The 24,213-nt window shown below is 44.3% G+C and overlaps 2 protein-coding genes across 4 annotated transcripts; one reads left to right on the forward strand and one right to left on the reverse strand.

Moving 5' to 3' along the window:
• Positions 1–12,555: 12,555 nt before the first annotated feature.
• On the reverse strand, positions 12,556–15,696 carry LOC106573552 (uncharacterized). The gene is made up of 3 exons (XM_014148693.2): positions 15,630–15,696; positions 15,243–15,342; positions 12,556–15,098 (listed from the first exon to the last, which is right to left on the reverse strand). Exons 2-3 carry the CDS (start codon positions 15,318–15,320, stop codon positions 14,559–14,561), a joined length of 618 nt encoding a protein of 205 aa, XP_014004168.1. The 5' UTR covers positions 15,321–15,342; positions 15,630–15,696; the 3' UTR covers positions 12,556–14,558.
• A 2-nt stretch (positions 15,697–15,698) lies between these two features.
• LOC106573558 (centrosomal protein of 72 kDa) lies at positions 15,699–23,942 on the forward strand. 3 transcript variants are annotated; one of them, XR_006759680.1, is made up of 12 exons: positions 15,699–15,817; positions 16,107–16,234; positions 16,832–17,024; positions 17,146–17,260; positions 18,310–18,497; positions 18,788–18,997; positions 19,110–19,291; positions 20,089–20,182; positions 20,268–20,446; positions 20,603–20,729; positions 22,770–22,876; positions 23,612–23,942. XR_006759680.1 is itself a non-coding variant. In XM_045696993.1 (12 exons), exons 1-12 carry the CDS (start codon positions 15,745–15,747, stop codon positions 23,673–23,675), a joined length of 1,635 nt encoding a protein of 544 aa, XP_045552949.1. In that variant the 5' UTR covers positions 15,699–15,744; the 3' UTR covers positions 23,676–23,942. The 3 variants fall into 3 exon arrangements, 2 of the variants coding, with proteins under 2 accessions (XP_045552949.1, XP_045552945.1); XM_045696993.1 differs by having other exon boundaries at positions 19,140–19,291; positions 22,765–22,876; XM_045696989.1 differs by having other exon boundaries at positions 15,700–15,817; positions 22,765–22,876.
• Positions 23,943–24,213: the final 271 nt, after the last annotated feature.

The raw sequence follows: 24,213 nt of genomic DNA on the forward strand, positions 1-24,213 counted from the left end.
CACGCACACACGCACGCACGCACGCACCCACCCACACACACACACACACACACACACACACACACACACACACACACACACACACACACACACACACACACACACACACACACACACACACACACACACACACACACACACACCCTGATAGGTTGATAAGGGTGAGGGAGGGCTGCCCTTCTTCCTATTCTCTACATAGTGCATTACTTTGACCAGCCAAAGGCCACTACAGTGAGGGAAAAAAGTATTTGATCCCCTGCTGATTTTGTACGTTTGCCCACTGACAAAGAAATGATCAGTCTATAATTTTAATGGTAGGTTTATTTGAACAGTGAGAGACAGATTAACAACAACAAAATCCAGAAAAACGCATGTCAAAAATGTTATAAATTGATTTGCATTTTAATGAGGGAAATAAGTATTTGACCCCCTCTCAATCAGAAAGATTTCTGGCTCCCAGGTGTCTTTTATACAGGTAACGAGCTGAGATTAGGAGCACACTCTTAAAGGGAGTGCTCCTAATCTCAGTTTGTTACCTGTATAAAAGACACCTGTCCACAGAAGCAATCAATCAATCAGATTCCAAACTCTCCACCATGGCCAAGACCTAAGAGCTCTCCAATGATGTCAGGGACAAGATTGTAGACCTACACAAGGCTGGAATGGGCTACAAGACCATCGCCAAGCAGCTTGGTGAGAAGGTGACAACAGTTGGGGCGATTATTCGCAAATGGAAGAAACAAAAAAGAACTGTCAATCTCCCTCGGCCTGGGTCTCCATGCAAGATCTCACCTCGTGGAGTTGCAATGATCATGAGAACGGTGAGGAATCAGCTCAGAACTACACGGGAGGATCTTGTCAATGATCTCAAGGCAGCTGGTACCATAGTCACCAAGAAAACAATTGGTATCACACAACGCCGTGAAGGACTGAAATCCTGCAGCGCCCGCAAGGTCCCCCTGCTCAAGAAAGCGCATATACATGCCCGTCTGAAGTTTGCCAATGAACATCTGAATGATTCAGAGGACAACTGGGTGAAAGTGTTGTGGTCAGATGAGACCAAAATGGAGCTCTTTGGCATCAACTCAACTCGCCGTGTTTGGAGGAGGAGGAATGCTGCCTATGACCCCAAGAACACCATCTCCACCGTCAAACATGGAGGTGGAAACATTATGCTTTGGGGGTGTTTTTCTGCTAAGGGGACAGGACAACTTCACCGCATCAAAGGGACGATGGACGGGGCCATGTACCGTCAAATCTTGGGTGAGAACCTCCTTCCCTCAGCCAGGGCATTGAAAATGGGTCGTGGATTGGTATTCCAGCATGACAATGACCCAAAACACACAGCCAAGGCAACAAAGGAGTGGCTCAAGAAGAAGCACATTAAGGTCCTGGAGTGGCCTAGCCAGTCTCCAGACCTTAATCCCATAGAAAATCTGTGGAGGGAGCTGAAGGTTCGAGTTGCCAAACGTCAGCCTCGAAACCTTAATGACTTGGAGAAGATTTGCAAAGAGGAGTGGGACAAAATCCCTCCTGAGATGTGTGCAAACCTGGTGGCCAACTACAAGAAACGTCTGACCTCTGTGATTGCCAACAAGGGTTTTGCCACCAAGTACTAAGTCATGTTTTGCAGAGGGGTCAAATACTTATTTCCCTCATTAAAATGCAAATCATTTTATAACATTTTTGACATGCGTTTTTCTGGATTTTTTTGTTGTTATTCTGTCTCTCATCTGTTCAAATAAACCTACCATTAAAATTATAGACTGATCATTTCTTTGTCAGTGGGCAAACGTACAAAATCAGCAGGGGATCAAATACTTTTTTCCCTCACTGTATCTTTGGAATAGGGTGCCATTTGTGACACAACTGTAGTCTGATGTCATTCCTCATTCCTAATTCCAACTTGATTTACACCAGCAGCACTCTTCTGAGAAGCCTGAACATTGTGGAATAGATTGTCTTTCTCCCAAACTCTCTGCCTTATTTTACGTCCCAAAGGGAACCCTATTATAGAGCACTGTTGACCAGGGCCCTATGGGAATGTTACCCCTCTGCTCTCTCTGACTCTAGCACTGTCTCCTCCCTTGTCTCTCTACAGTAAAAGTAAATACCTGAGTTTCCACAGCCTCTCTCTTCAAGTGGTGCAAGACATTATAACCATCCACTGTGTTTTTCATACAAGCACTAAATAAATAGTCAATATCTCAGTCAGGTGTAGCCTGTCTTCTTTTCTCTGTAGTACAGACTGGAATATACCCTCCCTCCCTCCCTCCCTCCCTCCCTCCCTCCCTCCCTCCCTCCCTCCCATATCTCCCCATTTATGACCTTTTACCATAAATCTCCTTAAAAGGACTCCTTCCATTTTCTCCTCTGTTTTCACACCAGTCTTCCACTTCCTTTCCATCGTCTCCCCCCACCTAACATCTCCATCCCCCACTCCACCTCTCTCACTCTGTCGTTCCTTCTCTTCCTCTGATCCTGGACTCAAACCCCCTTGAAATGTAATCCCCCCACCTCCCACTTCACACCATGTTAATACCTCCCTCCAAACCCTCCCAAACCCTCTCTCTCCTCTTGTCTCACCTCCTCTCCTCCCCTCCTCCCCTCCGCTTGACTTATACCCTCCCTTCTCCCCCTACTTCCTTGTACCCCCCCTCCCTCCTTCCCTACCTCCCCTGTCTCACCGTCGCTCCCCGGGGTGCTCGGTGTGTATTGCTGGGTGGTGATGGCCTCCTCCAGGCTGTCGATGACGCTGTTCTTATCTCTCAGCCTCTGACGGTACGATGTCCTCAGGGTCTTCATCTGGCGGCGGTGCTGGGCCCGGTGCCTCTTCAGCTGGACCCGGTACTGATCAGCCTGCTGCTGCAGCTGCTGGAGGTGGGAGTACTGCTCCAGAAAACTCAGCAAGTGGGACATCACTGCCACCAAGGGAGACTCAGACATCAACTGGACCAGGAGGAAATGTGGGTTTAGATGGATTTCATCTAACAAGACCAAGGCTTGAAGCAAGACACTGTAGTATTTATTGTGTGAACTACTGTCTATGTGTACTAAACCAAGGGAGACTCCCACAACTAAACCAGCAGGAAGTTTAGATAATGCATCAGTTCTAAGAAGGTCATGGCTACAACTAGACCAGCAGGATGTTTAGATAATGCATCAGTTCTAAGAAGGTCATGGCTACAACTAGACCAGCAGGAAGTTTAGATAATGCATCAGTTCTAAGAAGGTCATGGCTACAACTAAACCAGCAGGAAGTTTAGATAATGCATCAGTTCTAAGAAGGTCATGGCTACAACTAGACCAGCAGGAAGTTTAGATAATGCATCAGTTCTAAGAAGGTCATGGCTACAACTAGACCAGCAGGATGTTTAGATAATGCATCAGTTCTAAGAAGGTCATGGCTACAACTAGACCAGCAGGAAGTTTAGATAATGCATCAGTTCTAAGAAGGTCATGGCTACAACTAAACCAGCAGGATGTTTAGATAATGCATCAGTTCTAAGAAGGTCATGGCTACAACTAGACCAGCAGGAAGTTTAGATAATGCATCAGTTCTAAGAAGGTCATGGCTACAACTAAACCAGCAGGATGTTTAGATAATGCATCAGTTCTAAGAAGGTCATGGCTACAACTAGACCAGCAGGAAGTTTAGATAATGCATCAGTTCTAAGAAGGTCATGGCTACAACTAGACCAGCAGGAAGTTTAGATAATGCATCAGTTCTAAGAAGGTCATGGCTACAACTAAACCAGCAGGACGTTTAGATAATGCATCAGTTCTAAGAAGGTCATGGCTACAACTAGACCAGCAGGAAGTTTAGATAATGCATCAGTTCTAAGAAGGTCATGGCTACAACTAAACCAGCATGATGTTTAGATAATGCATCAGTTCTAAGAAGGTCATGGCTACAACTAAACCAGCAGGATGTTTAGATAATGCATCAGCTCTAAGAAGGTCAAGGCTACAACTAGACCAGCAGGACGTTTAGATAATGCATCAGTTCTAAGAAGGTCATGGCTACAACTAAACCAGCAGGAAGTTTAGATAATGCATCAGTTCTAAGAAGGTCATGGCTACAACTAAACCAGCAGGAAGTTTAGATAAGGCATCAGTTCTAAGAAGGTCATGGCTACAACTAAATCAGCAGGATGTTTAGATAATGCATCAGTTCTAAGAAGGTCATGGCTACAACTAAATCAGCAGGATGTTTAGATAATGCATCTGTTCTTAGAAGGTCATGGCTACAACTAGACCAGCAGGATGTTTAGATAATGCATCAGTTCTAAGAAGGTCATGGCTACAACTAAACCAGCAGGATGTTTAGATAATGCATCTGTTCTTAGAAGGTCATGGCTACAACTAGACCAGCAGGATGTTTAGATAATGCATCAGTTCTTAGAAGGTCATGGCTACAACTAAATCAGCAGGATGTTTAGATAATGCATCTGTTCTTAGAAGGTCATGGCTACAACTAGAAGCAACAGTACTATTGTGTAAATGAGACCCTAAATTGTGCACTACTTTTGACCAGGGCCTATAGGGAATAGGGTGCCAAGGTGTTTGTGGTGAAGCCTACCTTTCCTGCCGTCTCCAGCTGCACCTGGACCTCCCTCCTTTTCTCGTTCTCTTGTTTAAAGGACAGGAAGGCACCCAGAGGAGTGCATGCTGGGATATCGGGCACTTCACCACCTCCACCATCATAATCATCTTCATCACTCAGGGACAGGCCGTCACTATCACTGCTACTGCCTTGAAGAAAATACATCAGCATTTTAATAAGGGCATGAATTCATACGATCAATCACTATGAGAAATCACCATAAATCACTATGAGAAATCACCATAAATCCCCGTGAGAAATCACCATAAATCACCGTGAGAAATCATGATGAATCACCATGAGAAATCACTATGAATCACTATGAGAAATCACCATAAATCACTATGAGAAATCACCATAAATCACCGTGAGAAATCACCATAAATCACAATGAGAAATCACTATGAATCACCATGAGAAATCACTATGAATCACCATGAGAAATCACCATAAATCACTATGAGAAATCACCATAAATCACCGTGAGAAATCACCATAAATCACTGTGAGAAATCACCATAAATCACCGTGAGAAATCACCATAAATTACCATGAGAAATCACTATGAATCACCATGAGAGATATACCACATCAAAACAGTAGCTATTATCATTCCTGTTATTCCTATTCTGCAGTAGCTATTATCATTCCTGTTATTCCTATTCTACAGTTGCTATTGGGCTCCTGAGTGGCGCAGTGGTCTAAGGCACTGTATCTCAGTGCAAGAGGCATCACTACAGTCCCTGGTTCAAATCCAGGCTGTATCACATCCATCTGCGATTGGGAGTCCCATAGGGCGGCGTACAATTGGCCCAGCATCGTCCGGGTTTGGCCAGGGTAGGCCGTCATTGTAAATAAAAATTTGTTCTTAACTGACTTGCCTAGTCAAATAAAGGTAAAAACATTTTTTTATCATTAAGCCTGGTATTTAAGTATCTATTGATCACCATGAGAAATATCTATCTATACCATAATAACAGCAATTATCACTGATATCTGTCAGTAGCAAATACAGTAGTTAAGTATTTAACCAGTGTTACAGATGCTTCTATTTATAGACATTGTTGTCATAAAGCATCCACTCACTGGAGTCACTCAACCTGCTGCCACGCCCCCTTTTCTTCCTCTCCTTCCTGTGGGTGTGGTCTTTTTTCCTCCTGCTCCTTGTTTCCATGGAAACATGTCCTGGCTGCTGATCACAGCAACAGACAGACAGGGGGATGGCAGAGAGCAGAAACAGACATTAGTGTTACTAAATACTGTGTTAACCTCCAAAACAGACAACACACACACGTACACACTGCCAGCCTGCAATGTCAATGCCAGCCCAAATGCTGTTCTCCATATACAATGAACCTACACAACATGTATGACAGCATGAACATCTCTCTCTACCGACATAAAATAGCATTTCAGACGTACGTCTGTGAGATTAGCAGTAACATATCTCCCAGACAGTAGACTTACATAAATAGCTCAGTATCTATACAGTTTCCCTGCTGTCATGGGATTGGTAGTCCTGCTGCTGGTTACCATCCTCTGATGAGAAGACAAAAGAACCGCGTGGGGCTGTAGATAAACACTGTTACTAGACTCTACTGAGGACTGTAGTTAAACACTGTTACTAGACTCTACTGAGGGCTGTAGTTAAACACTGTTACTAGACTCTACTGAGGACTGTAGATAAACACTGTTACTAGATTCTACTGAGGACTGTAGATAAACACTGTTACTAGACTCTACTGAGGACTGTAGATAAACACTGTTACTAGACTCTACTGAGGGCTGTAGTTAAACACTGTTACTAGACTCTACTGAGGGCTGTAGATAAACACTGTTACTAGACTCTACTGAGGACTGTAGATAAACACTGTTACTAGATTCTACTGAGGACTGTAGATAAACACTGTTACTAGACTCTACTGAGGGCTGTAGTTAAACACTGTTACTAGACTCTACTGAGGGCTGTAGTTAAACACTGTTACTCGACTCTACTGAGGTATCTGTATACAACACATTTTGAGCTTCAAAGTGCACTATATTAGTGCCCTGTAGTGCCCTTTATAGGGAATAGGATGCCATTTGGGTGCAGACGCTGTGACTAGACTCACCGCTGAGGCTCCACCCTGAGCAGCTCCCAGGGCTTCCTCCTCCTCCTTCTTAAAGACAGTGTAGAAGATGTAAACTAGCAGGGAGTAGAAGGCATACATCTCCCCTCCGTCTGGGACTCACTGTTACAGTCACAGTAGCAGAACTAGATACCCAGGGAAACACTGGCACGGTCCAACACTGCAGAGAGGAGAAAGAGAGATAAAAGGAAGAGAGAGAGAGAAAGGAAGAGAGAGAGAGAGAGAGAGAGAGAGAGAGAGAGAGAGAGAGAGAGAGAGAGAGGGGATAACAATGTCGTTCTATAGCCCATTCATTTTCAAACACCAAATCTTTTCCCAAGCAGTGACGCCCATTCACTGACAACAAAGGCTCTGGCAGCTAAAATATCAAATGCTGACGGATGAGGATACCACAGAGAAAGACCGATTAGCATAGATCTGTCTAAATAGATCTGTCAGGTTCCTCTTGATCTTTCCTCAGAGATCATCCTTCCGTCTTCCTCTTTAATCCGTTTTCTGATCTTAAAACGCTCCTCCTCTCCATCCCTCAGAAACATTTTGTCTTCTCCTTTCTTACCCATACTTGTCTTCAGGTCATTAATGATGTACGTTCCAGACAATCCAACGTTCTGCATTCCACCACAACATCCCATGTTCTCCCTGTTTTGTCTGTTATTGTTAATTCTGAAGCCCCCTTTGCAGCCCCTGTCCTCTCTGCTGCAGCAGCATCACTGCACTGAGCAGCAGCTCCTGTGTGATTCTCTCTCTCTCCTTCTCTTCTCCCCTCCACTCTCTCTCCTCCTCCTCTCCACTCCGTCCATCCACAGGCTGCAGTTGCAGCGGGCATGCTCAGTGCAGCTCTCTGCAGTGCTGAAGCAAGCAGCTGAGATGGAGATGATTGTGTTGGGGGCCATGTGGCCTCATGCTGTCAGCAGTATGCAGCAGCCACGGTTCCTTCACAAATGGCACCCTATTCCTCACAGGGCTCTGGTCAAAAGTAGTGCACTATGTAAGGAAAAAGGTGCCATTTGGGATGCACCCCAGGAGTCTGAGCTTGAGGAGAGGAGAGACTAGCCAGTCACTGATACTATCTGATGGGCACTCACATGGAAAGGATCAGCAGCCATTGTTTATGTGTACAGACATGAGTCACAACAACCTGTTGTTTATGTGTACAGACATTAGTCACAACAACCTGTTGTTTATGTACTGTATGTACAGACATGAGTCACAACAACCTGTTGTTTATGTACTGTATGTACAGACATGAGTCACAACAACCCGTTGTTTATGTACTGTATGTACAGACACGAGTCACAACATCCCATTGTTTATGTGTACAGACATGAGTCACAACAACCCATTGTTTATGTACTGTATGTACAGACATGAGTCACACAACCCATTGTTTATGTACTGTATGTACAGACACGAGTCACAACAACCCATTGTTTATGTACTGTATGTACAGACACGAATCACAACAACCCATTGTTTATGTGTACAGACATGAGTCACAACAACCCATTGTTTATGTACTGTATGTACAGACACGAGTCACAACAACCCATTGTTTATGTACTGTATGTACAGACATGAGTCACAACAACCCATTGTTTATGTACTGTATGTACAGACATGAGTCACAACAACCCATTGTTTATGTACTGTATGTACAGACACGAGTCACAACAACCCATTGTTTATGTGTACAGACACGAGTCACAACAACCCATTGTTTATGTACTGTATGTACAGACACGAGTCACAACAACCCATTGTTTATGTACTGTATGTACAGACACGAGTCACAACAACCCATTGTTTATGTACTGTATGTACAGACATGAGTCACAACAACCCATTGTTTATGTACTGTATGTACAGACACGAGTCACAACAACCCATTGTTTATGTACTGTATGTACAGACATGAGTCACAACAACCCATTGTTTATGTACTGTATGTACAGACATGAGTCACAACAACCCATTGTTTATGTACTGTATGTACAGACACGAGTCACAACAACCCATTGTTTATGTGTACAGACACGAGTCACAACAACCCATTGTTTATGTACTGTATGTACAGACACGAGTCACAACAACCCATTGTTTATGTACTGTATGTACAGACACGAGTCACAACAACCCATTGTTTATGTACTGTATGTACAGACACGAGTCACAACAACCCATTGTTTATGTACTGTATGTACAGACACGAGTCACAACAACCCATTGTTTATGTACTGTATGTACAGACATGAGTCACAACAACCCATTGTTTATGTACTGTATGTACAGACACGAGTCACAACAACCCGTTGTTTATGTGTACAGACACGAGTCACAACAACCCATTGTTTATGTGTACAGACACGAGTCACAACAACCCATTGTTTATGTAGCTACAGACACAAGTCACAACAACCCATTGTTAATGTATGTACAGACACGAGTCAAAGCTAAGGACCAAATTACATCATTGGTTCGAAGTTTCTGACAATTACTGTTTCTGTGTGTATACCCAACAACATCTTGTCATTTTTGTTACCAAATTATGTACCAGTACACAAATGACTTAAATCACAAACGATGCCAATATGCAAAAAAGGTTTATTCAAGCATCTATTGACAATATGTATTACTCATCCACTACAATGTAAATAAGGACATGAATTAACAGGTAGATATCCTTAGTTAAGTCTGGCCCTATTTATGTTTGGCTGAGCTGGGCTTAGAGCGTTGGAAGGAAGTCTGCAGAAAAGAGCAAGTCTTGTAAATAGCAGATGGAGGCTGGCGCTGTGCTATCCAGGAGTCCTGGGAATTACAGCAGTTCCATTCTGCAGTGTCCACTCAGCACCTCTATCTGATACAGAAATGAATTCTTCCTTGGCTGTGCTTTGAGGAGAAGAAAATCTTGATGCATCCCAAAATGCATCAAACTGAGCATCTATCTGACAATCATATAGTCATTTATTCACAAGTTAATCAAAGTACATCACAAATACAACATAACTTACACAGAGGGTTAACCAATTAGCATCCCGAAATCAATGCACAATCCTCCAACTAGTATCAAATATCATTTTATTGGTCGGGTACACATATTTAGCCGATATTAATGTGGTTGTAGTGAAATGCTTGTGTTCCTAGTTCCAACAGTGGAGTAATATCTAACAATACACACAAATCTAAAAGTAAAAAATGGAATAAAAAAATATTGAAATATTAGGACGAGTAATGTCGGAGTCCAGAGTATAAATATATATATATATATATATACACAGTACCAGTCAAATGTTTGGACACACCCACTCATTCCAGGGTTTTTCTTTATTTTTGCTATTTTCTACATTGTAGAATAATAGTGAAGACATAAAACTATGAAAAAACACATATGGAATTATGTAGTAACCAAAAAAGTGATAAACAAATCAAAATATATTTTATAATTGAGATTCTTCAAATAACCACCCATTGCTTTGATGACAGCTGTGCACACTCTTGGCATTCTCTAAACCAGCTTCACCTGGAATGCTTTTCCAACAGTCTTGAAGGAGTTCCCACATTGGCTGAGCACTTATTGGCTGCTTTTCTATTACTTGGCGGTCCAACTCATCCCAAACCATCTCAATTGGGTTGAGGTCGGGTGATTGTGGAGGCCAGGTCATCTGATGCAGCACTCCATCACTCTCATTCTTGGTCAAATAGCCCTTACACACAGCCTGGAGGTGTGTTGGGTCATTGTCCTGTCGAATAACAAATGATAGACCCACTAAGTGCAAACCAAATGGGATGGTGTATCGCTGCAGAATGCTGTGGTAGCCACGCTGTCACGTCCTGACCAGTAAAGGGGTTATTTGTTATTGTAGTTTGGTCAGGACGTGGCAGGGGTGTGTTTGTTTAGAGTGTTTCGGGGTTTGTTGGGCATTGTTCTGTTTTAAGAGGGGTGTTTGTTTAGAGTGTTTCGGGGTTTGTTGGGCATTGTTCTGTTTTAAGAGGGGTGTTTGTTTAGAGTGTTTCGGGGTTTGTTGGGCTATGTTATATGTTAGTATATTTCTATGTTTATCTAGTATGTCTAGTTCTATGTTTAGTTAATGGGGTTGACCTTCAATTGGAAGCAGCTGCTCCTAGTTGCTTCTAATTGAAGGTCCTATTTAAGTGGGGTGTTTTTCTGTGGGATTTTGTGGGTAGTTGTTCCTTGTTTAGTGTTGGTTGCACCTGACAGGACTGTTTTGTTTTTTTGTATACGTATTTAGTTGTTTCTCCTTCTTCAAAATAAAAAGAAGATGAGTATACATATTCCCGCTGCGTTTTGGTCAAATCCTTACGACCCCCGTTACACACGCTGGTTAAATGTGCCTTGAATTCGAAATAAATCACAGTGATTTAGACAGTGATTTCACCAGCAAAGCACCCCCACACCATCTCCTCCATGCTTCACGGTGGGAACCACACATGCGGATATAATTTGTTCACCTACTCTGCGTCTCACAAAGACACAACGGTTGGAACCAAAAATCTCAGACCAAAGGACAGATTTCCACCGGTCTAATGTCCATTGCTTGTGTTTCTTGGCCCAAGCAAGTCTCTTTTTCTTACTGGTGTCCTTTAGTAGTGGTTTCTTTGCAGCAATTCAACCATGAAGGCCTTATTCATACAGTCTCCTCTGAACAGTTGATGTCGATGTGTCTATTACTTTGTAAAGCATTTATTTGGGCTGGAATTTGAGGCTGGTAACTCTAATGAACTTATCCTCTGCAGCAGAGGTAACTGGGTCTTCCTTTCCTGTGGCGGTCCTCATGAGAGCCAGTTTCATCATAGTGCTTTATGGTTTTTGCGACTGCACTTGAAGAAACTTGAAAAGTTCTTGAAATGATCCTGATTGACTGACCTTCATGTTTTAAAGTAATGATGGACTGTCATTTCTCTTTGCTTATTTGAGGGTTCTTGCCATAATATGGACACACCTGCTAATTGAAATGCATTCCAGGTGAGTACCTCATGAAGCTGTTTTAGGGAATGCCAAGAGTGTGCAAAGCTGTCATCAAGGCAAAGGGTGGCTACTTTGAAGAATCTCAAATATATTTTGATTTGTTTAATACTTTTTTTTGGTTACAACATGATTCCATATGTGTTATTTCATAGTTTTGATGTCTTCACTATTATTCTACAATGTAGAAAATAGTAAAAATAAAGAACCCTTCTGGTATAGACATTATGGACAGTAAGTGGATATAATATGTGTTATATCTGAAGAATAAATGAATATAGATCCATAGTGTTAGTGGTGTAAACACTGCAGATGTATCTAGTTAAATCTCACTGTACACAGTAGCTATCTGCTGAGGCTGCAGAATGAACAGGATCCTGAATCTGAGGGGGACTTAGGGCTGCATCCCAAATGGCACCCTATTCCCTTTATAGTGCACTGCTTTTGACCATGCCCATATAGAGCTCTGGTCAAAAGAAGTGCACTATATCGGGATAGGCTGTCATTTGGATCGCAGCCCTGACTATTTTGGTACCCCGGCCATGTTCAGGCACTAAAGCTATCGGCTCTCAAACGTGTCCTGTGTGTCAATGACATTGGCTTCACAGTGAGCATAGTCTAGTACAAGCTGTTTGGTGCTCATCGTAGGACAAGACACTGAAGTCAAGCCTGCCCAGGTTCAACCAGAGTGTGCCCCAAAATGGGCTCAAAGTAGTGCACTACATAGGGAATAGGGTGTTATTTGGGAGGCATACTCATAGACAAAGACAGTAATAAATGTCTGGAAGGTACTTCCATCCTCCTTATAGAGCCACTGTTGGGAGGATATTTTCACAGAGTAAGCAGATAGAATCTTTTATAGCCAATTGGTAATTACACTGTCCTGTAAATCAACCTCCATAGATGAATTAGACTTTCTAATATGTGGTGTGAAAGAGGTTGGGAGTATTAGTGACCCATGACAATCACTACATACAAGCGTTAAATCCAAGCGCTACTCCTTTTGTTGATACAACAACAAATCAATATTTTAGCACATAAAATGTTATTAACCGCTGTTACTAATATCATCAATAATGTTTTACAGTTTTAGAATTAAGACACCAGTGCTTCTTCGACTTGCATAGATGAAAGTACTAGGATAACAGAGCAGAGCTCCCTGGCCATGACAATAAGCTGAACAAGTAGAACAACACCCTTGACAGTGCTCATACACTGGCAACAGACACTTGTCCCAATGGTGGATCATGTCACCTCCAAGTTGGCAGACTGGCATCATTATATGGATCATATGGATAATCTCTTGAAAAGGTCATTGGCCAGTAGGAATTGGAAAGGTCATTGGCCAGTAGGAATTGGAAAGGTCATTGGCCAGTAGGAATTGTAAAGGTCATTGGCCAGTAGGAATTGGAAAGGTCATTGGCCAGTAGGAATTGTAAAGGTCATTGGCCAGTAGGAATTTTAAAGGTCATTGGCCAGTAGGAATTGGAAAGGTTATTGGCCAGTAGGAATTGGAAAGGTCATTGGCCAGTAGGAATTGGAAAGTTTATTGGCCAGTAGGAATTGGAAAGGTCATTGGCCAGTAGGAATTGGAAAGGTCATTGGCCAGTAGGAATTGGAAAGGTTATTGGCCAGTAGGAATTGGAAAGGTCATTGGCCAGTAGGAATTGTAAAGGTTATTGGCCAGTAGGAATTGGAAAGGTCATTGGCCAGTAGGAATTGTAAAGGTTATTGGCCAGTAGGAATTGGAAAGGTCATTGGCCAGTAGGAATTGGAAAGGTTATTGGCCAGTAGGAATTGTAAAGGTTATTGGCCAGTAGGAATTGGAAAGGTCATTGGCCAGTAGGAATTGGAAAGGTCATTGGCCAGTAGGAATTGGAAAGGTTATTGGCCAGTAGGAATTGGAAAGGTCATTGGCCAGTAGGAATTGTAAAGGTTATTGGCCAGTAGGAATTGGAAAGGTCATTGGCCAGTAGGAATTGTAAAGGTTATTGGCCAGTAGGAATTGGAAAGGTCATTGGCCAGTAGGAATTGGAAAGGTTATTGGCCAGTAGGAATTGTAAAGGTTATTGGCCAGTAGGAATTGGAAAGGTCATTGGCCAGTAGGAATTGGAAAGGTCATTGGCCAGTAGGAATTGGAAAGGTTATTGGCCAGTAGGAATTGTAAAGGTCATTGGCCAGTAGGAATTGGAAAGGTTATTGGCCAGTAGGAATTGGAAAGGTCATTGGCCAGTAGGAATTGGAAAGGTTATTGGCCAGTAGGAATTGGAAAGGTCATTGGCCAGTAGGAATTGGAAAGGTTATTGGTCATTAGGAATTGAAAAGGTTATTGGCTACAGATCAAAGGCAAGCCACAGTACTAGAATAAGTCGAACAAGCTTGCTCATTTAAGTCAATGACGCCTATTTTGAGTGCACCCATGACTTTACCAGTCAAAAAGCCATGGTCAGAGGTTCCAAGACCGTTCTATTCATTCTACTTCTATGAGGCAAGGCCCTGCAGGACAAAATAAATAGACCCTCCATCTGGTTCTCTTCTGTCAGCAGCTCTATGTGCACATCATGAGACCACATCAACTTAACAATCAGTAATTATCATGTGTGAGGGACTATTGAACTGTTCAGACAGTGAGTAACTGTTACAGTAGCGTTTCCCAAACTCGATGCTCGGCACTCCAAGGGGTGCACGTTTTGGTTTTTGCCCAAACACTATAAACCTGATTGAAATGATCAAAGCTTTTAGTTGATTATTTGAATAAGCTGTGTAGTGCTTAGGAAAGACACTAAACCCCGGTGACCCGAGGACTGAGTTTGGGGAAGCCCTGTGTTACTGTGGTAACAAGTTAAAATGGCGTGTCCAATTCCTTCAGTTCCAACAGGTACTTGCTAAGTGCCTTCTCAGAGGCCCAGCACCCTACAGCCATGGAGCCCTTCAGGAGCCACTTAAGCAGTCCCACAGTGGCCCCTGGAGAGACAAGGGGAGCCAGAGTCTTGACCCCCACCCTGGGGGCCACCATTTGTGGCAGGCTGAGGGCCACACTGCCCAGGGCCCCGACAGCGTTTCCCGCAAACAGACACACAGTGAGCGAGCAGGAGATGGCAGACAACGCCAGACAGCGTGACATCAGCATCAACTCGTCCGCTGACAACCAATCGCAGAGCACCGGGAGGAGAGCTGAGCCAATAAGGAGGATGTTGGCTGTGGTGCGGTCTTCACTGAGCCACAGGAAGCCGAAGGAGACCAGCGGTGGAGCCAGGACCTCGCCGGCCCACTCCAGGTCCCCCTGTACAGAGGTCAGGTATGGGCTGAAGGAGAGAGGCAGGGTGCAGAGGCCTGATGAGAGACCAAGCAGGAAGAAACCCACCGCTGGAGCTCTGTGGTCCTACAAGAGAAAGAGGGAGATGAGGGAACAGTTAGGGTGAGGAGAAAGAGAGTCATGACAATAATCAGTGACAAAGGGGTGAAGAATGGTTTAATGGTCCACAAGAGTTACACTCAAGTGAACACCAATATATCCCAAAATTACCTTGAAGAGCTGATATGCTGTGCACAGGGCAGAGACTGACAGTGTGACGTTGGAACATGCTGTGATCAACTCTGCCATTGGTCTTGACTCAAATCCAAAGCTACAGTTGGAGGATCACACTGTTCATTTGATATGAAGAGACTGAGTGGGATTTGTGAAAGAGAAGAAGTTTCCACATATCTGCAAGTAAACTGTTGAATACCATATCAAAGTTGAGAAAACACTGTTGAAAGTAAGCTAGTATACTTGTCTTGCACCGTAGCTATGTGTACATTGTTAACATTCTAAACAGCTATGTTTCAGGTTAGTAGCCACGTTTATACTGACCAAGGTCAAGATTGAAACTAATATGTGAGCTGAAAAATATCGGTTAACGTTCACCCTTACCTGTCTCTGTTCCGCTTGTTTGAACACGTGAGACAAGCAGTACCAGGATGTGGGCGTTCCCAGAGCTTAAACAACTGCGCATGCTCGGCGCGATCTTCCAACAAATTCGAAAAATATGGCGGCGCTGTTGACAACAGTAACAGAGCAGTGGATACGACAGAAGCTACATCTAAATCACCATTGCCTTGGTAATGTATTTGACACTTAACTTATAGCTCGTAAGTTGGTAGCCTAGATGTATGATTAGTTTGATTTAAACCTAGTTTAAACTTCCATTAATAGCTAACTAATGCACAGAGACTATGCTTAATGCTAACGTTAGCTCGCCTGCTAGGCTAGCTGGCAAAACAGTGCTTTGAATTTGTCTGGCCACAGGTAGCTATCTAGCGAAAGATGGCCAGCGTTACCGTGGGTCTACAACTATCCAACTACTCTAACTTTGATTGCTGGCTACTAACATTCATGACCACTTTACAGCGGATGTGAGATCACTGAGCCTCCCAGGCTCATACAAGGAGAAAATCAGACATCTGGGAATCTCACTAAAGAACTTTGTCCGTTTGAAAACCCTGAACCTCTCCTGTAATGCACTCATCTCTGTCGAGGTGAGACGTCTCTCAACAGATAAATGTGTATACAGTACATGGTGAAATGGTGACTGAAGTCTGAATGTGTAGATCTGTTTACGTCCACAATGGTACTCAATTACATATTATTCCCTATATAGTGCACTACTTTTAACCAGTGCTCTGGGCAAAAGTTGTTCACTATGTAGGGAATATGGCACAATTTGGGACATGCACTGAATATGTAAGTCACATTTGTTTGGGTGGGTAAAATTTGTGGAACGTTCCAACAGGACTCTGGTTTCCAACAAACAACTCATACAAAGTAACATGATCAATTCACCTATCTAACTAGCTGCCGAATAGGCATCAACCTACCACTTAGCGTATTCTTGATGTTTGTCCATAGGCTACCAGTGAGGACAGACATTTTTCAGAATAAATGTGGGGAGTGAAAAACTTAATGAAATAGCCCACTCCCCTACCAGGTATCTTATTCTGCCGCTATACAACTTTATATGCGTTGTTTGTTGGCAACCTTGTTATTTACAACGTTTTTGGAACAGATTCCTGTTGGAACGTTCCACAAATTATACCCACCGCTATTTGTTTCTTTCTATGTTTGTTCATCTATAGGGGGTCCAACACTTGAAGAGGCTGGAGAGGCTGAACTTGTACTACAACAGCATTCCCTCCCTTCAGGAGGTCAAAGTGCTCTGCCTGCTGACTGCTCTGAGAGAGCTGGACCTGAGGCTCAACCCTCTGGCTAAAACAGATCCACACTACCGCCTGTACTTGGTGCACGCACTGTCCAACCTTCGCAAGCTTGGTACCTATAGCTACCATATTTTCATTTTGGGTCCGATTGGCTGTCCAATGACTTTGCTGTTCGATAGTTCTTCTTACCAATCTGACATTTGATGTTTGTTTTATATTGTTTTTTCCTGCAGATGACTGTCCAGTCAGGGACAGTGAGAGAAAAGCTTCAATCATGCATTTCTCCTCAGACTCTGTGCTCGGACCCCAACAGACGAGCTCCTCGGAGACAGACATCACTGACCAGAGGTACTGTACTCTACAGTATTAGACATCACTGACCAGAGGTACTGTACTCTACAGTATTAGACATCACTGACCAGAGGTACTGTACTCTACAGTATTAGACATCACTGACCAGAGGTACTGTACTCTACAGTATTAGACATCACTGACCAGAGGTACTGTACTCTACAGTATTAGACATCACTGACCAGAGGTAGTGTACTCTACAGTATTAGACATCACTGACCAGAGGTACTGTACTCTACAGTATTAGACATCACTGACCAGAGGTACTGTTCTCTACAGTATTAGACATCACTGACCAGAGGTACTGTACTCTACAGTATTAGACATCACTGACCAGAGGTACTGTACTCTACAGTATTAGACATCACTGACCAGAGGTACTGTACTCTACAGTATTAGACATCACTGACCAGAGGTACTGTACTCTACAGTATTAGACATCACTGACCAGAGGTAGTGTACTCTACAGTATTAGACATCACTGACCAGAGGTAGTGTACTCTACAGTATTAGACATCACTGACCAGAGGTACTGTACTCTACAGTATTAGACATCACTGACCAGAGGTACTGTACTCTACAGTATTAGACATCACTGACCAGGGGTACTGTACTCTACAGTATTAGACATCACTGACCAGAGGTAGTGTACTCTACAGTATTAGACATCACTGACCAGAGGTACTGTACTCTACAGTATTAGACATCACTGACCAGAGGTACTGTACTCTACAGTATTAGACATCACTGACCAGAGGTACTGTACTCTACAGTATTAATACAGCAGATTGCTAATGTCAGGAGGTCTTGTTTGCACACCAAGGTCTCTTGTCTGTATTAGATATTGATTTGTATTATTAGAAAACACCCGGAATGACAAACTTCAGATTTCATTCATTAAGTAAGCTGTTCTTTATGTGGCATTGTTTCCAATAGTGTGTACAGTGTAATAACGGTCACGTTACATTGCTATAGATTGTATTATACTCTATTCTTCTAGTAGTGCTATGTTATGATGTAATGTGTGTTTGATTGGTGTGTTCCAGGAGCAGTAAGCCGAGGATGGCCTCAGTAAATCGCCTGGCCAAGAAGCTCTCTGTCCTGGATGACAACGATGACATAGTGTTGAACCTTGTCGCTAAGAGCAACTGGGACCAAAGTGAACCTCTGTTCCTTACTGGTTCTTTCCACAAGGAGCCAGAGTCCCAGCTCTATCATCAGATCAAAGATGAGTGTGAGTTTATGTTGTTTGATCACAGAATAGTACTATTAGAGCGAGATGTACACCATGACTGTTAATGTAGGGACAGTCCACCAGGGGGAGACAAATGTTGTTAGTTTTCCCTAGGAACATGGGGATTTTGCTCATTTATGGCAAGATTTCAGAGATTTACCCTTAATTGATTTCATTCAGTACTTGATGAATTGTATGTTTAACTAGTTACATTTACTGTCAACCTTTTTTCAAGTGAGCAAACAAGCCTTCAGTTTAAAATGGGGATCTTTTATTTTCATTATGATCAGCTTGTCATTCCCAGTCCAATGGTCTACGTTTAAGAGAAGGATCTCGAAGGAAAGGTTCTTCCTCCTCGTTGAAAACGTCAGAGAGGCCGAGGGTAACCTTTAACCCCCGTGTAGAGAAACACAGCGGGACTAGCTCTGGACGGGAGGAGCGAGAGAAACTCCCCAAACACCTGAGAGTCACAGCCAAGGGCCACTTCACCCCTCACCCTGGTGAGGTGACACTCTGAATATCCTCTCTGTCACCGCTGTCACACAAATCAGGTTGCATGAATGGCCTAATACAACATTCTGAGTGTTTTGCACTGGCTTCATCCTCCTTTAGATCAAGTTGACCAGCATAAGTCTTCCTTAGTGAAGATCCGGCCCCCCAGTCCAAGAAGTCCCTGTCCCAGTAGGTCTGATGCCACCAACCCCATCCTGCACCCTCCCAGACTGTCCTACCATAACACCCAGCAGACAGCAGGGGGCTCCACCTCACCACAGAAACATGCCAAGCTTCAGAAGGTGAGACGTTTCAGAGAGAGAACCCACCTATCCCTACCGTACCATTCATTCACCCTAGAGAAAACCCACCTATCCCTACCGTCATTCATTCACCCTAGAGAAAACCCACCTATCCCTACCGTACCATTCATCCACCCTAAGCCACTATCCCTACCGTACCATTCATTCACCCTAGAGAAAACCCACCTATCCCTACCGTACCATTCATCCCTGACACTATCCCTACCGTACCATTCATCCACCCTAGAGAAAACCCACCTATCCCTCTACATCATCACCCTAAGAAACCCACCTATCCCACCTATCCCTACCGTACCATTCATCCACCCTAGAGAAAACCCACCTATCCCTACCGTACCATTCATTCACCCTAGAGAAAACCCACCTATCCCTACCGTACCATTCATCCACCCTAGAGAAAACCCACCTATCCCTACCGTACCATTCATCCACCCTAGAGAATACCCACCTATCCCTACCGTACCATTCATCCACCCTAGAGAAAACCCACCTATCCCTACCGTACCATTCATTCACCCTAGAGAATACCCACCTATCCCTACCGTACCATTCATCCACCCTAGAGAAAACCCACCTATCCCTACCGTACCATTCATTCACCCTAGAGAAAACCCACCTATCCCTACCGTACCATTCATCCACCCTAGAGAATACCCACCTATCCCTACCGTACCATTCATCCACCCTAGAGAAAACCCACCTATCCCTACCGTACCATTCATTCATCATAGATCCTACTGTTCATTATAACCAGTCTTTTGTAATCTGTCTCCTAGGGAAGCTATAGGAAACCAATGGAGATGCTGCTGAGCCTAGTGGACAAGCACTGGACAGGGGAGAGGCCACTGCACCATGACAACAACTTCCTCTGTGAGTATGAAACCCCATGTACTGTGTAGCTTACCTGCTTAATGGAGAATCAGGCCCTAATAGTATTTATCTGTCCTACCTCCAGCTCAGGCAGTCCAGATCCTGTCCATGATGGAACAAGACATCTCCAGTGGAGAAGCCGAGGTCAGGACGTTGAGAGGGAACGTTGAAGAGCTGAAGGAGCAGGCAGAGATACGAGACCAAGACCACAGGACAGAGACCCATAGACTAACTACACAGCTGGAGGAAGCACACATCTCTGTTGTAAGCTTCAGACTGTTCAAAGCAGCATCTTCAATGATATTACCTCATGTTTGAAATGGCATGAGACCCTGACTCCACAAAGAGTTAAGAAGAAATGGATGGATGGAATTATCTTCAATGTCTTGATTGATTGATTGATTGATTGATTGATTGCAGGACAGTTTGAATGAGCAGCTGAGGATACTGCTGGAGGATAACGTCTCTCTACAGAAGCAGATGATCAGATTAGAAAAACAATATCTCAACTCTATGATGAAAAGTTCACCAAACACTGAGATATGTGGTGAGTGAAAAAGCAGCAGCTTTTTGATATTCCTGGTCAGTGGTCACTATACTGGGCAGAATCTGACCGCGACGCAGAGCACATGTAACCGTGACGCAGAGCACGTGTAACATAGAGCACGTGTAACATAGAGCACGTGTAACCGTGACGCAGAGCACGTGTAACATAGAGCACATGTAACATAGAGCACGTGTAACCGCGACGCAGAGCACGTGTAACATAGAGCACGTGTAACCGTGACATAGAGCACGTGTAACATAGAGCACGTGTAACCGCGACGCAGAGCACATGTAACATAGAGCACGTGTAACCGTGACATAGAGCACGTGTAACATAGAGCACATGTAACCGCGACGCAGAGCACATGTAACATAGAGCACGTGTAACCGTGACGCAGAGCACGTGTAACATAGAGCACGTGTAACCGCGACGCAGAGCACATGTAACATAGAGCACGTGTAACATAGAGCACGTGTAACCGTGACGCAGAGCACGTGTAACATAGAGCACGTGTAACATAGAGCACGTGTAACCGCGACGCAGAGCACGTGTAACATAGAGCACGTGTAACCGTGACATAGAGCACGTGTAACATAGAGCACGTGTAACCGCGACGCAGAGCACGTGTAACATAGAGCATGTGTAACATAGAGCACGTGTAACCGTGACGCAGAGCACGTGTAACATAGAGCACGTGTAACCGCTGACGCAGAGCACGTGTAACATAGAGCACGTGTAACCGCGACGCAGAGCACGTGTAACATAGAGCACGTGTAACCGCGACGCAGAGCACGTGTAACATAGAGCACGTGTAACATAGAGCACGTGTAACCGCGACGCAGAGCACGTGTAACCGCGACGCAGAGCACGTGTAACCGCGACGCAGAGCACGTGTAACATAGAGCACGTGTAACCGCGACATAGAGCACGTGTAACATAGAGCACGTGTAACCGCGACGCAGAGCACGTGTAACATAGAGCATGTGTAACATAGAGCACGTGTAACCGCGACGCAGAGCACGTGTAACATAGAGCACGTGTAACATAGAGCACGTGTAACCGCGACGCAGAGCACGTGTAACATAGAGCATGTGTAACATAGAGCACGTGTAACCGCGACGCAGAGCACGTGTAACCCCGACGCGGAGCACGTGTAACATAGAGCACGTGTAACCGTGACGCGGAGCACGTGTAACATAGAGAACTTGTAACCGTGACATAGAGCACGGGTAACCGTGACATAGAGCACGTGTAACATAGAGCACGTGTAACCGTGACATAGAGCACGTGTAACATAGAGCACGTGTAACCGTGACATAGAGCACGTGTAACATAGAGCACGTGTAACCGTGACATAGAGCATGTGTAACATAGAGCACGTGTAACATAGAGCACGTGTAACCGTGACATAGAGCACGTGTAACATAGAGCACGTGTAACCGTGACAGAGCACGTGTAACATAGAGCACGTGTAACCGTGACATAGAGCACGTGTAACATAGAGCACATGTAACCGTGACAGAGCACGTGTGACATAGAGCACGTGTAACCGTGATATAGAGCACGGGTAACCGTGACATAGAGCACGTGTAACATAGAGTGCGTGTAACCGTGACATAGAGCACGTGTAACATAGAGCACGTGTAACATAGAGCACGTGGAACTGTGACATAGAGCACGTGGAACCGTGACATAGAGCACGTGTAACATAGAGCACGTGGAACCGTGACATAGAGCACGTGTAACATAGAGCACGTGGAACCGTGACATAGAGCACGTCTAAGAGTAATGCAAGATGTTCCATAAATCTCTTAAGATTCGTACAAAAGTTAAACGTGCATATCTCAAGGTGGTGTTCACCACTTGACGGATTGGATTTGATTTCAGTCTGTTGTTGTTATATCCGTTGATGTTGCAAGTCAATGTGCATTTGTATTGCTGCAGAGTTAGCATCATATGCTAACTGTGGCCCATGTGGATCTGTATTGCTGCTAGCTTCATGTGCTAACTAACTGTGGTCCATGTGTCTCTCCAGAGAAGCAGGCAGAGGTGGATGAGCTGAGGAAGAAGGTATCAGAGCTGAGGGAGAAGGTCGAGGAGGGGGAGAGAGTCAAGGAGCTGGCAGATATGCTGCAGGAGAACCATAGGTAAGCACTACACTATGTCCAGTACCACCTGGCGCTAAGATACTACACTATGTCCAGTACCACCTGGTACCTAGACACTACACTATGTCCAGTACCACCTGGTGCTAAGATACTACACTATGTCCAGTACCACCTGGAGCTAAGATACTACACTATGTCCAGTACCACCTGGAGCTAAGATACTACACTATGTCCAGTACCACCTGGCGCCAAGATACTACACTATGTCCAGTACCACCTGGCGCCAAGATACTACACTATGTCCAGTACCACCTGGCGCCAAGATACTACACTATGTCCAGTACCACCTGGCGCCAAGATACTACACTATGTCCAGTACCACCTGGCGCCAAGATACTACACTATGTCCAGTACCACCTGGCGCCAAGATACTACACTATGTCCAGTACCACCTGGCGCCAAGATACTACACTATGTCCAGTACCACCTGGCGCCAAGATACTACACTATGTCCAGTACCACCTGGCGCCAAGATACTACACTATGTCCAGTACCACCTGGCGCTAAGAAAAGCATTCAACTACTCTAGGGACAATAAAGGTCCTTGACTTGGGATAATAGAAATCTTAACACTAAAAGCAACCTAATGAGATATTCATTATAGGAGATGCCAGATTATATGTTCTAATATAAAGATAAAAGACCATACCCAATGGGTGAAGAAAGTGCTTGTTAGTGTTTGTGTGATTAAATGGTGTTGTGTTTGTGCTTCAGGTCACTGGTTGCAACTAATGAGCGTTTGCTGAGTGAATTGGAGGGGACTGGGAGACGGCTCTGAGGAGCTACAAGTCACAACAACTAGAGAGAACTGGAGGAGACTGGGAGACGGCTCTGAGGAGCTACAAGTCACAACTACAACAACTAGAGAGAACTGGAGGAGACTGGGAGACGGCTCTGAGGAGCTACAAGTCACAACTACAACAACTAGAGAGAACTGGAGGAGACTGGGAGACGGCTCTGAGGAGCTACAAGTCACAACTACAACAACTAGAGAGAACTGGAGGAGACTGGGAGACGGCTCTGAGGAGCTACAAGTCACAACAACTAGAGAGAACTGGAGGAGACTGGGAGACGGCTCTGAGGAGCTACAAGTCACAACTCACAACAACTAGAGAGAACTGGAGGAGACTGGGAGACGGCTCTGAGGAGCTACAAGTCACAACTACAACAACTAGAGAGAACTGGAGGAGACTGGGAGACGGCTCTGAGGAGCTACAAGTCACAACAACTAGAGAGAACTGGAGGAGACTGGGAGACGGCTCTGAGGAGCTACAAGTCACAACTACAACAACTAGAGAGAACTGGAGGAGACTGGG

Source organism: Salmo salar, chromosome ssa02 (genome assembly GCF_905237065.1).
Source record: "Salmo salar chromosome ssa02, Ssal_v3.1, whole genome shotgun sequence".
NCBI classification, from domain to species: domain Eukaryota; kingdom Metazoa; phylum Chordata; class Actinopteri; order Salmoniformes; family Salmonidae; genus Salmo; species Salmo salar.